This window comes from Saccostrea cucullata, unplaced genomic scaffold (genome assembly GCF_032062105.1).
Source record: "Saccostrea cucullata isolate Sc308-1 unplaced genomic scaffold, CSIRO_AGI_Scuc_v1 ctg183, whole genome shotgun sequence".
Lineage (NCBI taxonomy): Eukaryota > Metazoa > Mollusca > Bivalvia > Ostreida > Ostreidae > Saccostrea > Saccostrea cuccullata.
In genome coordinates this window covers 241,940-260,586 of record NW_026929981.1, presented here as the reverse complement: position 1 = coordinate 260,586, position 18,647 = coordinate 241,940, and the positions used below count along the sequence as shown (strand labels likewise).

The window sequence follows — 18,647 nt, the reverse complement described above, 5'->3', positions numbered from 1 at the left end:
ATGATCCATCGAATTTTTCAAAAAAATTACATTGAAAAAAATGTAAATAATTATTATATATTATCTACAAATTATTTGTAATAAAAGGAATCTATATGAAGTTGTAAAAAAAAATCATTTATTTTTAAAATTGTATAATGAAAACTCGGATTAGTAAACCATTAATGTTTGAGTATTATGGTATTTCAAGATGGCAGCCCCCATTGAGCTGGTAGTTTCTATATTTCAGATTTCAGCAGTTTTTTGCTTTTCCGTGAAATAATTTAACGATCAAGTAAATCCCATTGTAAAATAAGCTTTGATAGGTGTTTTGAAGGATTCCAAATACCATTGGTAATACTTTATTCGTGAAATCTTTATTTTTATTGTTAACAGCTGTTAATCATGTTAATGTTTTATAAAGTTAGAACTTTTCTTCTTTTATCCGTTTATGCAGGGACCTGTATACTTAGTATATAGGTCCCTAGTTTATGTTATGAAAGAATTGGAAGAGGGAAATACATATACTCTACAAGATTATAGTCAGCCTTATGATTTGGTACAGTCATTTAGGGTATTCTTTTACATTTTGACTGCAGATGATTTTATTAAAAACTTTTCACATGGTTGTTTGGTATCAAAGGAAAGCCAATTTAGTGAAAAATCAGATCTACTTTATAGAACGAGTCTAAATACAGCGACCTTGACCGGGGTTATATTTGGATCACCTTTTTAGTGTATTGCCTTCCGGGTATTGTAAATCACCAGGTAAATGGGTTGAAAACGGTCAGATAACATCATCATAATTGATGAACTAGTTAGTATTGTTTATAAAAAGCTCCAAGAATAAAAAGAATTAAAATTTTCTTGATTGTTCTTGTTTATTTGAAAGTTATCAACACCCCCCTCTTTATTCGCACTATAAAACAGCTTTACAGGCGGCGGATCCAGAAAAGCAATTATTATAGGGGTTTAGAAATTACATGACTGTAAATTGTTGTCCTGTAAATATAATAATTTTTTTTGCCATGTGATTTTTTTTTTCCACTGCAAAACAATTAACAGAATCGGCTACCAAAAAAAAAAAAAAGATGTGATAATGATAAAAGAAATGTGTGAAAAGGAGTAAAGACTCTCTTGTTTAGATATACGTTCACAATTATTAAATGTGACATAAATCACTCATTATGTATGTGTAATGCTTGCAGTATGATAAAAGGATCAACACTGGTCAAGCTTTTAACTCTTCACAGCTTTTCCATTTCATAATTTTCATAGGTCCCTTGCATGTAAAGAAAACCGATGTTATCAAAATATCGGGCATATAACAGGTATGCAGCGTGTGCAATTTCTTCAGTTGCGGTCCTGCACATACATGATAAATACCCCAAATTGTAGTATGCGGTTGTAACATATACATTTATGAGATGTAATAAAAAATTATTAATGCTCATGAAAGCTCATAAAATTGCCGTTCTGTCAATGTTATGCCAAAGAATTGGTTTAAGAGGCAAGTTAAAATGAATTAATTATTTTTTTAATTAACGCATTATTTACCTCTACATGAACCATGTTGGATTTTAGTTGTCACACGTGTGCATGTCCTTATTACCGAGTGTTGCGAAATGATTTGGTAATTTTTCAGCAAGGCAAAAAAGAAAATATTTACAGCTGCTGTGTTTTTATACTACATCACAGTACATGTATAACTGTAAGCCAACCATCAAATTAATTTGAATGCCATTAAACAGAAAAACGTGCGCTAAAGCGACATCACAATAAGACAACAGAAATGGTAAATGTAACAAAACAGTGCAGGGAGAAATTTAAACATTGAGTATATATATATTTGGTGCTTTTAAACATAAAAAATGTAAAGATAAGGAATGTTTTTAAGTTTAGTGTTACTTATTGGTTGTGTAAATTACACATGCTGGCACACATCATGTACCTACCAGTAACTCATGTACAACATTTTATAAATGTGGATATAGCAAGGCCAATGAACTATGGTTTACTTATATGAGACATTGAGCTAGTCATACACATTATATTACAATTATACATGACTTAGGATTTAGGTAGATATTAAATTTGTATCTGTGTATAATTATACAAGTTTTGATCCATTTGTTAGATCAGACACAATCTTTTGATTTAGTTTGAACTAGAATTAGCTATAGAAGATGTACAGAGTAAGTATTGAATATAAGCCTACAGTCTCATTTATATACATGTATTAATCTTAATATATGTAATTCACAAATTATTCCAAAATTTGCTCCCTTTTATCTTAAAATTCACAATAGAAAGCAAAGGATACAAAACCCTGAACCAAAAAGGTCAATCAAACCCTGATCTTACAAGGTTTGACATTAATTAAAACAGGAAATAAATTTAAGCTAATACTTATAGATTGTAACTATATTGTTTGCATGCCTAAAAAAACTAATTTTTACAAATTTCATTTATTCCAGACATATCACCAGAGTTTGGAGTGAAAAATGATTCTTACAGATCTTCTTGACAAATATGTTCCATGACAACTACAGCAATATTTAGATGTCTTCTTCACACACTAGAAACCATGCGTTGGTTAATAATCCAGCTACCTGGGATGTTCTGTTTCTATTTGCGTACAAGAAGACTAGTTCGCTTTTTCTTCTTGGTAATTTGCTTGTTGCTGTACTGTGAGTTTTTTCATTACTACGTAGTGTTATTATTCTGCAAGTGGCCAGTTTTAAGTACGGACATTGCACAGCTACCAGTCAGATCTAGACCTCTAAAAGTGATGATTTTAGCAGACACTCATATTCTTGGATGGAAGGAAGGGCACTGGTTTGACAAACTTAGAAGGTAAGGTTTTTTAATTTTTGGTATTAAAGCACTTATAACCTTATATCAAAAGTTTTCTATAATATTTCTATATCAAAAGGGGTGTGAAATATAGATATTCTTTTGAAAGAGTATTGCTATCACACCAAAAAATGTCTTGCCGTTAAGGCAAAATATAAACACTTATATGGCTTTGAAATATGCTGGTAATCCTGGTATATGTATAGATTCCCAATTATACGTGAGGGATTTATTTCCGCGTAATTTCGCGAGAAGCATCACTTGCGAAAAAATATTACACGCTTCTATTTTTATGGTGCTGAAATCTAATATGGAAATTTTCGCGATTTGACGTTAAAGATCCAGTTCGCGATAAAAAGTACTCGCGAAAAAGAAGGATTCTACAGTATTAATATTGTTATAAAATGTTTATGATATTTTTGAAACTTAAAGTTTGACGAACTTTTTTTCAGGGAGTGGCAGATGGAAAGATCTTTTCAAAGTAGCATGACAATTCACAATCCAGATGTAGTATTTATATTAGGTATTACATTAAAAGAAAGACGACAGCTGAATTTCCATACTGTATACAGGGTTATTTTTGCCCCGCTTCATTTTCGCCCTTTTAGTCTTGCAAACAAGTTTGCCCTGTCTTAAATTCACCCAGTTACACTTTTGTATAAGAAATTATACTGTATTCTTTGAATTCGCCCTGTTTTGAATTCGCCCAAGCAAGGTAAGTGCCAAAGGGGGGAAAATAAAATGGGGGCAAAGATTTCCCTGTATACAGTATCTTTAACACTAATATTTTGAAAACCTTGGGTATATCAATGTTCAGCATAGTTTGACTGTATCTATGCTTTTCTCTCTTTTTTTGACAGTAATTTTGTAGATATCATTTACTTTAATCATCATCATCATGTAATCCTATAATTTTCCCATTAATATTTGCAAGATAAGTTACATTTTCGATATCTGATAATAATAAATATTAAATTGCATGAATTATTTTTCTTGAATTGATAAACCTTTATTAAAATAAACTTTATTAAAATTCACAGGGGATCTCTTAGATGAAGGAAAGTGGTGTAGTAAAGCAGAGTTTAATTATCATGTGAAGCGTTTTAAAAAGATGTTTACCACACCTTCGGGTGTCGAGACTTATGTTGTCACCGGAAATCATGATATAGGTTTTCATTATATGTAAGTACTTCTACATTTTACAGGGCCTTCAAAAATCAGCATACATTGAAAGTATAAAAATTGTCAAGATCTCACAATTTTACAACTTTTTTGGGTACTGTCTGTGATCTATGATTTCTGGATTAATAAACAGATTTTTGAGTTTTTGGAGTGAGGATTCCTTTCTTAGGGAAAGGTTACAAAATGTTAAAAATTACATGGAAGCATGCACATCTAAATAAAAATTTCAATACAGCCATCCTCATATAGCTGTATAGAATTTTATTAATTAAGCCATTCTGCAGGGGAAAAAATGAACACAGAGGGAGTGTAAAGTAGTGAAAATTCAAATTATTAAGACTTAAGTTTTTCAAAGGAGGAGATAAACATAAAAGTCAGATGAAGTGTCTCATAAATTTTATCTATGATATATAGGATACAGTGTATATGATATGATATGATTGTTGAGACTCACAAGCCTCTTTTATGAAGGATATGGAGATAACAAACAGTATTCAATATTAAAGTCCATAAAACAATACAAAATAGGAGCAGAGCAAACATGGACCTCAAAAACATCAGAGGTGGGATCAGGTGCCATGGAGGAGTGAGCATCCCCTGCCTACCAGTCACACTCGCCTTGTGCTCCTTGTCATGATCGGATAAATCCGTCATCAATTCTGTGTATAAATATCAGCCAGCATTTGACTCAGTGATAAATTGTATTTGCTGACAAGGTGATGGTATCGACCATAGAACTTACGAAATGATGACTGTAAACGAGACTGCTGATAGTCTTGTTTCATCTACTTGTTTGTCAATAATTTACCTTGTTATTTCAACCATAAATAAAGAATATCTCTACCAAATGCCTAAATGGAATTGAGCACCATAGACTATCAAACCCTTTATTCTACCTTTCACTGTTTAGGATGACAGAGCAAAAACACCGGAGGTTTGAGGAGGCCTTTTCTGCCCCGTCTGTCCAGATGGTGGAGATTCAGGGGAAGATTTTTGTCCTGATGAACAGTATGGCCATGGAGGGAGACGGGTGTAGCCTCTGCTCAGAGGCCGAAGAAAAGATGGAAAAAATTTCACTTCAGCTGAAGTGTTCTCAGGTATAATAGATAGTATTTCATTTCTATCCTAGTCTACTGATAGAACAAAAATTAATCTTTGTGTATATTTGTTTTCTTAAATTGATCATGTTAATAGTATCTAATTGTTACATATTTAGTATTTAAAAAAAAAATGCAGAAAGTAATCAGTGTCTTTTCTCATAAATTGCAGTGTTGAAAAGTATATTTATCATTCACAAGGGAATAAAGCTGAAAAAAAATTACTCTAATAAAATCAGGCAATGTTGAGATGCAGGATTCTTTTATATGATCTTGTTTTAACAGGAAGGATTTTCAAAGAAGAAAATACCAACTGCTTGTAAGAAGATGAAGAAGTTACCAAATACTCAACCCATTCTCATGCAGGTATTTATGTTTCGAATATTTATTATACAATCATACCTTGAAATCTGGACTGTTAAATAACTTTGATTTCAAGGTTGAAATTGGTACATATTTATAATGTTTTGTCCATCATCTCACCTTTATATTTACTGATTTTCATGTGAAAGTTCAGTACAGGTAGTACATTCTAAATCACATAATCATTTTTGCTTTGAAATTCAATTTTAAACTGACATAAGGTACTCATACAGATATACACATCTAAACTTTAGATTTTCACTAAAATGAATATCATTTTCACTTTGGCTGACCTGAGTTCAAAATTGTGAACACTATATCCTCAATCTTCATTGTAACAGTTGTTCACTGTTTTTATTTTGCCAGCATTTTCCGATGTATCGACCATCAGATCACAATTGCTCAACTCCTGATGCTGCACCCCCAGCAGAAAAAGACATTCCATTTCGTCCAAAGTATGACTGCTTGTCAGAGGAAGCATCAAAACAGGTACATAAGAGGCACATAGCAACAATTTTCAAAGCACGGAAGGTGGGGGAACTAGGAAAAGAATCTTATTTTGAAAAACATCCTGATAACACCATTACGAAAAAGGGAGGTAAATGGGCCTTAAAATAATTATCAGGACAAGACGCCTGCGAGGAAAGGGAGGAGGCATCATATGCTGGAGTTATAAAAGAAAATCTAAGAGTAAGAAATTATAAATGAAAGATATGTTTTTGTTTTTAGATTAATTGTTTTTTTAGGTCACCTGAGTCACTCAGGTGACCTATTGCTGTCTGTTTTCGTCCGTCGTCGTCCGTCGTACGTCGTTCGTCGTACGTCGTCAAGTAAACTTTTCAATTTCAGCTTATTAACCACTGAACCAATTTCAACCAAATTTGGCACAAAGCATCTATGGGTGAAGGGGAACAAAAATTGTGAATTTCATGATCCAAACTTAGGGCCTGGTGGTGGGGCCAAAACCACTAAAATTAATGCAATCTTTAAAAATCTTCTTCTGTTACACCTGGACATCAAGCAGTCAAACTGTATGCATGATTGTAAAAGTTTTGTAGTTTTACCAAAATTGTGAAATTCATGGCCCTGGGGTACAGGGGCATAACTTTTAGTGCTAGGGTTGAATTAGGCAATAAACAGATAATGAATATAGTGAAAATGCATTATTTCTTTAAAAATCTTTTCTCTGCTCCTGGGTATTAAATAAACTAACTAAGTACATAGTTATGATGAGCAAGAGTGCCTCTACCAAAATTGTGAATTTTATGGCCCCAGGGTTTCCTTGGGGTTCTGGTGTTAGGGCGGGGCTTTTGATTATATAGTGAAAATACATTATTTCTTTGAAAATCCATTTCTCTGCTTCTGGGTATTAAATAAATAACTTTTTAAATTTATATAAGGTCAAATTGTGTGTCTACCAAAATTGTGAATTTTATGGCCCCAGGGTCATTTGGATTCTGGTGTTATATAAGGTCTGTATTGATTATTACATGTATAGTGAAAAAACATTAAATCTTTGAATATTTTGTTCTTTGCTCCTATGATTTTAAGCAGATGAACTACCTATATATTTATGTACAAGGGATTAAAGTTAAATCAAGAATTGTAAATTTCAAGGCCCCAGGGTCAGTTGTACCATAGAGCCTAGGGGGGGGTGTACTTATATACTGAAAATGAATGAATTGTTTGAAATTTGCTCCTTAATATTAATCAAATTTTTTTTGAAAAAAGGATACCTTTCCAAAAATTGTGCAATGTGTGGATCAAAGCCTATATACTCAAGGATTCATGTGTGGTACGGCACTACTGATTATTGCTGAATATTACTGATTTGTTGAAATGCATTTTTTGTTCCCTTCAAAACTGCCTATTTGTATTTACAAGAACCAAATAAGGAACTGCTAAGTGTATAGTTATGATTACCAAATTGTAAATGCTATAGCATCTGGCTTAAAACATGGATCAAATTCAATCACTGGAAAGTTGTTGAATAATGCTCAGGTGACCTATAAGGCCCATGGGCCTCTTGTTTAAATGTGTAGAACAATGAAAATTTGACTGTTAAAAAAAAATACCTGGTAATCATTTGAATCATATCCTTCTCTTTTCCTTTATTTAATGTGTGAAACTTGTTCACAGGTATTTAAATGGACGAATCCAAGACTTATTGTGAGTGCTCATACCCATCATGGCTGCCACCGTATCCATGACAACGGGGTACCAGAATGGACAGTGGCATCCTTTAGTTGGCGAAACAAGAAAGGACCAAGTTTTCTATTGGCAAGTTTTTTTTATTGAACCATTATTTCCATTTTTTGAAGGTTCAGATAGAAACTAATTTTCCTTTGAAAAACATTTGTATCCAAATACATGTACAGTATATCAATATGTTTTTTTCCCCACCACACAAACAGGCTAACAAAAAGGCGCACCAAAAATAAAGATATTGATTGGTTTAAAAAATCCATAACTATCTTACGGTGCAAAATTTTACAGATTTCTCATAGCGGCATAAATTGAATTTTCTGTGATAATATTGTTTTATGTGTCTTTTAGATTAATCTGGATTCTTTTCATGCAATTTCCTTTTTTTTCTTCGCCAGGCTGTGATATCGGATACAGACTTTAACATAAATCAGTGCTTCCTTCCCAATGAAAACACAGTGTTTTCTATTTATGTTACTGGCATGATTCTTATTCTGTTGTCCATGCTGTTACCAAGGAAACACCATCATGTGACGACTTGTGTGGATTTGTCTGACAAATCAAGTTGACCCAATTTACTGAACAATAAGAGCATCAAAAATAGCCATAGAATGGCCTACCACCCACCACAGAGAATGGATATGTTTGTATTTATTTTCCAACTGATAAATTTATTTTTCTATATTCATACATGTCACATGATCGGTATGTCCAAATTAGCATTGCTTGTTATTTAGATGGTAAATAGGTGTCAGAGTATTATACAGAATGTAGCAAAAAAAAAAAGGAATGTCATGCATTATGTACTTCAATGTATCATACTGCGGGAAAGTTGTATCCTTAAAGCCCTAATATACATATTTTTTTGCATTTACATTTAATTTTTATAATTTGTTGATTTTAATTTAAGGTTGAATGTAGATAGATAAGATATTTTATCCTAAATGTCTGAAACTTTGTGAAATAGCCTTTGTGGTCTTGAAAGGTCAAGATCATACTAAATTAGGGAGAGGGCTAAAATAGGCTGAGCCTGCTGTCCAATCCCATTCACATTAACATCAGTGAATAAAATATTGTGTAAGGTCATACGCATTGTAGTTTGAACTTTATTGGGTTCTTCCCTAGAGTTGAAGAGTTTCACTAAATGAAGGACCTGTGTGCAATACTTTTAATGTCTATATAAGGATTTGTACACCTTTTCTAAATCAAATTTTGATGGGAGGAATTTATGTTTCGTATTTTTTGTACATTTCTTTGAATAATGCAACAATTTTCATAATTTGATATCTTTTAAAAACCCTGGTAACGCAGGCTGATTTTTTGTCTAAGAACATGTAATGTTACTATAAGTTTAAATTCAAAATATATTGAAAAATTATTAGTAGGTAAGGTACCTTGCGTATGTCCTTAAATTAAATCATACTAAAATACGCAAGCAGTGATGCAAAGGAAAATGTCTCTGTTGAGAAAATCTTTGTCATTGATGTTTTACTGCTTACTAGTCACATTGAAAAGTTTTCAAATGTACATGTAGTTGTTAACATTAGTTCAGTACCTACTAAAGGAATATATACTTAGGTAATTGAAATATTGACACAGCTGCTCAAATCTTTAGATTGTTAAATTGTCTGTATGTAGAGTGAACTATCTTTTACTCATCACAGGAAGTACAGTATCAGATTGTTAAGTATGGTTGTTTTTACAAATGGATGTATGAATATGTACCCCTTGTCTTTCCAGGAAAGTCAGATTTACTCTACTCAAGTAAATAAATCAAAATGTAATTTTTTTGTGCAATTCATTGTTTATTGTAATCATAATGAATCATTGTTTGACGTTTGATGTAATGATGTCCATTTAATAAATGATTAATTATTTCATGTGATAATTGTACCAGAGTCAGTGATTTATCAGCTTAATGGATAATTTTAGAATAGTTAAATGTAAAGAGACAACCTTTTGACTCTGAAAAAGGGGGTGGGGTGGTGTTGATTGGAAGTAATCTGTCCTCAAAAGGGTTGAAAAAAATATTCCTCATCTGTCATAAAATAATCATTTGTCCTTGTCTGCTGCTTCTACCCCAGTGTGGGAATAAGGGTAGTGTCTTCTTCCTTTTTTTGCCCTTAAATTTTTTTTATGAAAGAAGAAAATAAATAATCTGTCCTTCACTTACATAGCATTATATATTTCCACTCTTTTCAGATTCAAATGTTTATCTACCTTTCTTAATCCAAATTATAACAAAGTACATGTACTGACATAGGATGAACATGTTTGCAATACCAGGAGTTGAATGAACGCATAATATTTTATTATATCAAGAGGCAACATGGCATACTTTAATTTTTTATTCCATAGTTAATGCATCCCTCATATAAAATAAGTCCCCTCCTGATGAAACCAGAGGGGACTATGGTTTCCTTCTTGTCTTTCCCTCTGTCATTCTGTCCCACTTGGTTTTTCCAACTTTTTGCTAAATGCTGAAAAAATAGCTGATTTTTTTTTGGTATGTGAATTTATCTTGATGGGTTATAGATCATGTTTGCATTTTGTTCAGCTTCAATGATATTTTGAAGGAATTATAATAATAGCATTTTCAATTTTAATGGGAATCAAATAACACTTGCCCGTAAGTGACTATAAATTGATATATACAATACTTTCAGAATGTTTTTTTTTTGTCATACAACTTGTATACTAGGCCTGTAACCTAGAATATTGGTCTTCATGTTAACTTTCCATATTTTATTTCCTGTTTTTATTATAAAACAAATGTCTGTTATTAAAATTTCTAAGTACATTTCCTGTGTATTTTGTATGTTGAAAAAGATTATATTGCTGTTTCTTCTTTCTCATGCACTAAGGCTCAGAGTATATGTGTTACATGATATCATAAATATTGACAAATCCAAAACATCAATGAATGGCCATATTAAACACTGAATCACTTGTGTAAGCCTGATAAATGTATTTACGTTTAAGTATCCATCATTCAAATTTTGGTATAGAAATCAATAAAAGTATTTAATGTGTAAAGATCATATATATGCTTAACATACACATGATTAATAAATGGGGGTATTTTTCTTTTCATGGTACCTGGATCATTTTGAAAGTTATATCAATTATAAATCAGCTACCATAGGAACATTTCCAATATCGCTACACCCCACCCACCCATTTAAAAAGGTAGATTTTATAATATATCCTACCTTTATTATTTATACTCGAAAAAGAGAAAGTAAAATAAAGTTTTAAAAACGAAAATAAAAACATCATTATATATACCCGACCTCATAAAAAGTCTTTTCAAGAAAGTATAAAGAAAGTGAAACAAGTTTTCTGAAATTCGCACAATGCTTCTATTTTCAAAACGAAACAAGCACATTGATTTCCAATGACATCATCACCTGTATTTCAACAGTTACTTGCTATCTGTCGGATAATATATATGGACTTCTGATAGACAAAAAGACAATTTAGGGTATGTGCATTGCTTTTATTTGACAAATAAGCTTTAAAAATTAAAATCAATAATCATCAAGTATAGATATTGAAATGACAGTCTATTCGTCATTTATCTTTAGCAATTGACGTCTTAAAACTTTTGAATATCTACAAAATTATACCACACATTTACAGTAGAAAATCAAGATGGGATTTATTAATTATTTAGCTCCTTTATATTCTCTGTTACATTTTGACCCGGTAAAATTTAATTTATGGTATACCAGTATGTTATATCGATAATCCATATGTATAAGGAGTATATTTTGTAACGTTCTAAAATCACATCGAGTTGAAAAATAGGCTAACATTCTGATTTTATTATAACTAGGGATGTCAACGAATATTCGAATATTCGAATATTCATTCGATGAGTTGATATTCGAATATAAATTTATGATTCGAATATTCGTTTTTAAGTATACAAGCATTAAAAAGAGAGAAAAACCTGGAAAGTTTTATTAGAAATTCAAGTTTGTACAAATTTAAAAAAAACACTTCTCTTGGATTACCTCAAAGGTGTGAAGTGTGTATTTAAGAGTAGTTTATTTATTTGTTCACTTGATTAGTGGTATAATAGTGTCCAGTACTAACAATCAACTTTCATTGTTGTAAGGACCCAGTTTTACAGTATTCTTGTTTATCTAAATATCATTAAAAATCATTATGTTATAATTAGCAAAAGGTAATTGCTATATTTTGTTCTGCTTGGTATATATTTGTAAGAGTTATCAGTGCAGGCTTTAGTGAGACGATCAATTAATTTGGAACATACTAAAGAATCTTTTGAATTTTCAAAAAAAAACAAACAATCATTACATTTTATATGTTGAAAAATAGTAGTGCATTTTTTGAACATTTTTTATTCTGATTTTATTATAACAATATTTATTTTATCGTATATTCAATTATTGACAATTTTGACATCCCTAATTATAACAATGTATATTGTCGAAATTTTATTGTTCAGTATAAAGAGTAAATAAAAAAAATCTACTATTTTCTTTATAAATACCTGAAATCAGCTGTATATTTATGACATTTTAAAAATAGCAATCTCAATTTTCCAGGGTTTATTTAAAGAATCTATATCAAATTATAAATAGAACTGGAAACTGTAAATCCAAAAATAAATGAACACCTAACCTATTTGATGACTTAAACAATACTGCATGTTTAAATAAAATTCAACAGAAGTTCCAAGTAACAAAAGGTATTTCACTAGGAATTACTTTGTCAGATAAAATAAGTTTTTAAGGACATATGCAACGTAGTTTGAATTTTATTGTCTTTTTCACTTGAGTTGAAGAGTTCCAATACTTAAAGGAACAGTGTACTAGATTTTAATGTATATGAATGCTGTTGTACACTTATTCTAAAACAATTTCGGATAAACAAAACACATAGAATATATGTTCAATATCTTTTATATATTTTTCTTTGAATTATACAATAATTTTCAATTGATATCTTTTCAAAACGTCTGGTGTTGCATGCTGACTTTTTTTTGCCTATGAACATCTGATGGCACTACAATGTATAATCATAAATCAAGAATATCTTAAAAATTATCAGTAAATAAGGTACATGGATACTTTGCGTATGTCCTTAAACTTTTTTAAAATACTGAACAATTCTTTGAAATTATAGATACACAACGATGGATGGAAGACGTTCCGGTGGTAACAGAGGGAGAGGAAATCAGAGGCGAGGTGGTGGCGGGCGCAGAAATTACAGAGATCAGAGACCGAGAGACACAAAGGATCAACCTCCTCAGGGGGAGTCGAGAGACACACCAACACCAACACCCAAACATGTCAAAAACAAGGAACAGCCGTCAGAAATGCTGCACAAGAAAAGTGAAAGATTACTAACTGAACCAGGGCCGACATACAATCTCATTGTTTACCACCCATTCAAAGAAGAAAAAACTTTCTTGGAACACTTAAAAAAGAGAGAGTTGCCATCAGGTATCGAATTTAACATTGAATTTTTCACAACAAATCCTAATGGATTATCTGCTTCCATCTGGATTCATTTCCCAAGCAACAATGCCTATAAACAGTTTCAGCTGTGGATGCGACAAACTAGAAGTCTAGGTTTTTGCTGCCGTTTTTTAAGAGAGGAAGTTGCAAAAGTGAGTAAAGAATTTATTGATAAAAATCTACAGAATGTTGAGGAACGTAGTATCCATATAATGGGAATGCATCAAGAAAAAATTACGAAAACCAAACAAGAATTATCAGATTTTCTTGGAACAAAGAAAACCAAGAAAAAGACAAATTATATTCCCGTTCCTGAATTCCAAATGCAGACAAAGAGAGAAATGCAGACAAAAACACTTGAAAGTAAAATTTTGGAACTTAAAAATCAACTTTTCGAGTTTGAAAGTTCTGTAGAAGATATCAAAAGACGATTAAATGAGTTTGAAGGAATTTCTGTAAGACAAGACTACATAGATCAACTGCTCAGGGAATTTGACATAGAGTTTTCAAGGCTAGAGCAAGCACTGCCTATTTATGCTAAGCGCTCAGAGATAGTCAATTCTGTTTTACAAAATCAAGTATGCATCCTTCTTGGCGAAACAGGATCTGGGAAAAGCACACAATTAACACAATATCTTTTGCAGTCTAAACTGCCTTCCAATGGCCGTATTGTTTGCACACAGCCTAGAAAAGTTGCAGCTGCAAGTCTTGCACAGCGGGTCGCCAGTGAAATGAAGTCTACTGTTGCAGATATAGTGGGCTATCAATGTGGAATTCAGAAGAAAGTTTCTGACCAGACAAAAGTAGTGTACATGACTGACCATACACTGTTAAATGAATGCATCAAAGATCCTTTGTTAAATGATTACTCCTGCATTATTATTGATGAGGCACATGAGCGAAGCATATACACGGACCTTTTGCTTGGCATGATAAAGAAGTGTTTACCTCGGAGATATGACATGCGTGTCATTGTGACGTCTGCAACAATTGATCCAGAACTTTTTGTTCGATATTTTAAAGACTGTCCAGTGATTAAAGTACCTGGCAGAATGTATCCCGTCGATATAGAATGGGAGACATGTTCTGAAGATGAAGACTTGGAAGAATATGAAAGAAAAGCAGTTGAAAAGACGTTAGAAATCCATGATAAAGAACCCCCTGGTGATATTCTACTTTTTCTCACAGGTCAGTTGGAAATTGAAAAGTGTATAGAAAGACTGCAGTGGGAACTTGAGGGTAGAACTGATCACTGGATATTGCCACTTCATGGTAAACTTCAAACAGAGGAACAAAACAAAATTTTCAAAGAAACGCCACTGGGTAAAAGAAAAATTGTAATTAGCACTAATGTGGCAGAAACTTCTGTAACAATTCCTGGAGTGAAATATGTGATTGACACTGGGCTTGCAAAAGAAATGAAATATGACCCCGACAAAAAAGTGAACTCTTTAAGAGTTATTAAAATAACAAAAAGTTCCGCAGATCAAAGGAAAGGAAGAGCGGGGAGAACGGCCCCAGGGAAATGCTACCGATTTTATTCCGAAGAAGTTTATGACAACATGGCAGCCTGTTCTATTCCAGAAATTTTGAGAATTCATATCGGTCATGCCATTCTGAAATTGATGCAACTGAATGTGAACCCTCTTGATTTCGATTTTGTCGAGGCACCACCAAATAATTCAATGGAAACAGCCTTTCAGCAATTGGTCGATCTTGCAGCAGTTAAAAATGGGAAAATTACAGATCTAGGGCGCTGGATTGCTCAACTACCCTTGGACCCAAATTTGGGAGTTTTTGTTCATGATGCAATTGAGATGAAGGTTGGTTTAGATGCTATCATAATTGCGGCATCATGCACAGTGAGTGGGAACTTGTTTTACAGAGCTGGAACTAAAGAACAGAAAGATAGATGTGACAAATTAAAAATTCCTTTCTGTCATAGCAAAGGTGACCATTTCACATTTTTAAGTGTCTTTAAGACATGGCATTACATTCCCGAGAAGGAGAAAGGTCAATGGTGCTTGGATAACTCCATCAATGGAAGGGCCATGAGAAGTATTCGAGACACTGTAAACGAGATCAGATTCATCTTGAAAAATCAAATGAATATAACAATAAAGTTTGAATTAAAAGATGTAGGCAGGAATGAGAGGAATTTACAAAAGCTTATCTTCAAGGCTTTTCGTAGCAACCTTTCTTACTTCCTTGGGCATGAAAAGGCTGGGTATTATTCCATTGACAAAGACCAGCAAATGACTGTTCATCCGTCTGCATCTTTCCAGTCTCTTGCATTATATCCAAAATGGGTTATAATTGAAAAAGTTTTGAACACATCTCGAGAGTTTGCCGTTAATGTAACAGAAGTAAATGAAGACGACGTACATGAAGCCTTAAAAAGAAATGAAATAAAGTTTGACATAACAGGAATTGAAAGGAAAAGAATTGAACCAATTTATACAGAATACATTGGATCACATACTCTGTACAAATTTGTGGGTAAAGGGTGGAAACATGCAAAGGATCTCGAAACTAAGCTAAAAAATGAAAATACAGATTCAGTCTTTGTAATTGATGCAGACAGAAATAAGGGCGAACTTACTATTTATGCACCTGCAGATAAGGATGAAGTGGCAACAGAAACGCTGAAAATGGAACTTGATCAGATTAGAGAAAATGTAAGAAAGGAGAAGATTATCATTCCTATCTATCCTAGGTGTTATAATGTCAAACTATCCATTGGACCAGGTGGATTAATACAAGATTTGTTGTGTGAAGATGATTATAACAATGTTTATGTATACTGCTCAGCAGATGAATTTGAATCTGACGGAGAATTAGTGGAATGGATGAAACAGTTTGGCGAAATTCGAAAGTTTCAAAAGAAATCTCCAGCAAATACTACTCAAAGATACCGTGGTGAAGTAGTGTTTGAGAATAGCGAATCTGCGAAGAAAGCAGTTACGTATACTGTATCAGGTCACAGTGCTTCTAAAGTTCACATTAAACCCCCAGGTTGGAAAACAGAGGATTCTGATGCTTTTAAAGCCAAAATAATGTGGTGTCGCAGACAATCTCGAGGATTTGGGTTCGTGCAAATTATGCATTCGGAAACACTGGAAACCGTTTTGACTTTAAGTACGATGATACAAGTCTCAGTTGGTAGATCAAATGTTAAAATTAGTCGAAGTAGAGAGAACGCTGACCAATTGTACGTTCAAGGTTTCGATCATCTTGTCAATGAAGGCATTTTGAGAGAAGGAATTGTGGAGGCCTTCAAGATACCCGAAAATCAAATTGGAAAAATCTTTGTACCACGCGAGAGGGTAATTACAACAAGGGAAATAATGGACACACATAAGAGAAGAATTGAACGGCATATTTCACAAATCGTGAATCCAAACAGATTCAATGTACATATAAGAGAACCCAGACCGCAAGACTATAACTTCAGCGGTTTTATAACCTTTACTGACGCAGAACAAGGTGATGAGGTCTGCGCTAAATTGCAAAGCGAAAACCAGTTGTTCATCACTGGCAATGTCGTTACTGTTATTCCAGAAATTCGCACTCGTTTATATGTACTGGAACGGGTATTCAAACGGGTTAGTAAAGATATCAAAGATTTTTGTGTTAAAGCTAAGAAAGATCAAGTAACTGTTGATATAAAGCAGAACACAACGGGTAACTATATTCTGAATATAGAAGCTGAAAGCGTAGACAATATGATAAGGACAAGATACAAAATCTTCTTCAAGGTCAAATCTTAAAAATGGAAGATAATCCAAGTATAAGATATATGTTCACAAGGGACGGACGGAGCAAAGCTGAGAAAATAATGGAGAAAACCCACACTCTTGTAATTTTGAACGACAGAAATACGACTATTTCCGTTCATGGCAAAGAGAATGATCGGGCTTCAGCAATTTCAAAAATCCAAAAATATATTAAAAAACTGGCCTCCTCAAAGATTAGGTGGATTGATTTGAAGGGCGAAACCAAGCCTCCTGGATTGATGAAACGAATTATACAGATGCATGGTGTAGACCTTCAAGGATTGAAAGTGGAATCACATTTGTCCAGCGTAGAACTTGACCATAGAAGACATAAGATTAAAATGTTAGGCTCCGATGGAGCAATACAGTTGGCAATTAATGACATTGACGCACTTACGAAAGTGTTGATGGAAGACAATCAACACCAAATACCATCCACCGATCCAGAATGTGGAATTTGTTTCTGCTCCATATCCGAATGTGATCTCTACCGACTAGAATCTTGTGGTCACGCATACTGCAGGGATTGTGTGAGGTTGCATTTGGATTCTGCTATAAGCACAAAAGAGTTTCCCCTACGTTGCTGTTATGAAGGTTGTGATATGCTCTGGGCTTGGAGTGATTTTAATAACATGAAGGAATTCGGATTCTGTACGACTCAAACGTTGATAGATGTTTCGGTTTCCTGCTACGCCGCCCAGAATACAGATAAAGCTAGGTACTGCATCACACCTGATTGTCAGATGGTGTACAAGGTCAGTCAGGGAGGAGGCAGGTTTGTGTGCTTCCTCTGCCACACAGCACTGTGTAGCAAGTGCCACGTCGAATACCACACGGGCAAATCCTGTGCAGTGTTTCAGAAAGAAAAGCAGCTAGACGAGACTGGGCTTGGTGAATGGATGCGTCGTGATACTTTGAATAGAGATCTTTGTCCAAAATGCTATACAGGTATAGAAAAATATGATGGCTGTAATCATATGACATGTTCTCAGTGTAAATGTCATATTTGTTGGTTTTGCAAAGCTTATTTCAAAACAAGTACCGATTGTTATAGCCATATGGCCCAAACTCATTACACATACGGTTAGAAAAATGTTTTTGTTGAAGATCCTGGGGAAAACAGTGTTACTAGCTTTTTGATAGTATATATTCAAACAATTTATTAGTTGGCTTTTATCTATAACAATTATAATAGGAAATCTTGATTTTATCTGTGCGCTTTAATGCGATTATTTAAGTAGCGGTGTTGTTATTTACAATTTTTTTTTCTTGACAATTGCAAGATGTCATATTAAAGTAGCTTTAAATGTGTATAACTTGATCATCAATGTAAAATAACTCAATGGTTACATGTAATATATGACACTTGTAATGGGAAATCTTAAGACAATGATTTATAAAATGTGTGCTTTAATGGGAATATTTAAGTAGTGGTGTTCTTATTGATTTTGTTTCTTGACAATTGCAAGATGTCTTATTAAAATGACTTTTAAAGATTTTATACATGTATATAACCTGATTATCATTGTAAAATAACTCAATAGTTACTTGTAATCTTACAACACATCTTTACCACACATTTCACTCATTTTTCTCAGAGGTCTCCAGAAAGTAGATTTATAGATTATCTGCATTATTTTTTTCATAAATCAACAATACGTTGCTTTAAAATCTTTTGATAATCCTACTACATGTAC

General features: G+C 33.1%; 2 protein-coding genes across 4 annotated transcripts; both read left to right on the top strand.

The window, feature by feature from the left end:
* Positions 1–186: 186 nt before the first annotated feature.
* Positions 187–10,480, top strand: LOC134282659 (metallophosphoesterase 1-like). 3 transcript variants are annotated; one of them, XM_062765062.1, is made up of 9 exons: positions 187–305; positions 2,471–2,835; positions 3,288–3,358; positions 3,876–4,017; positions 4,928–5,114; positions 5,400–5,480; positions 5,844–5,966; positions 7,617–7,757; positions 8,081–10,480. In XM_062765062.1, exons 2-9 carry the CDS (start codon positions 2,519–2,521, stop codon positions 8,249–8,251), a joined length of 1,233 nt encoding a protein of 410 aa, XP_062621046.1. In that variant the 5' UTR covers positions 187–305; positions 2,471–2,518; the 3' UTR covers positions 8,252–10,480. The 3 variants fall into 3 exon arrangements, with proteins under 3 accessions (XP_062621046.1, XP_062621044.1, XP_062621045.1); XM_062765060.1 differs by having other exon boundaries at positions 209–333; positions 2,457–2,835; XM_062765061.1 differs by having other exon boundaries at positions 225–286; positions 2,457–2,835.
* Positions 10,481–11,051: 571 nt separating this feature from the next.
* On the top strand, positions 11,052–18,174 carry LOC134282657 (uncharacterized). The gene is given in 3 exon segments (XM_062765059.1): positions 11,052–11,166; positions 12,840–16,915; positions 16,918–18,174. Coding segments are annotated over 2 exon segments (5,187 nt in total). The 5' UTR covers positions 11,052–11,166; positions 12,840–12,849; the 3' UTR covers positions 18,039–18,174.
* Positions 18,175–18,647: the final 473 nt, after the last annotated feature.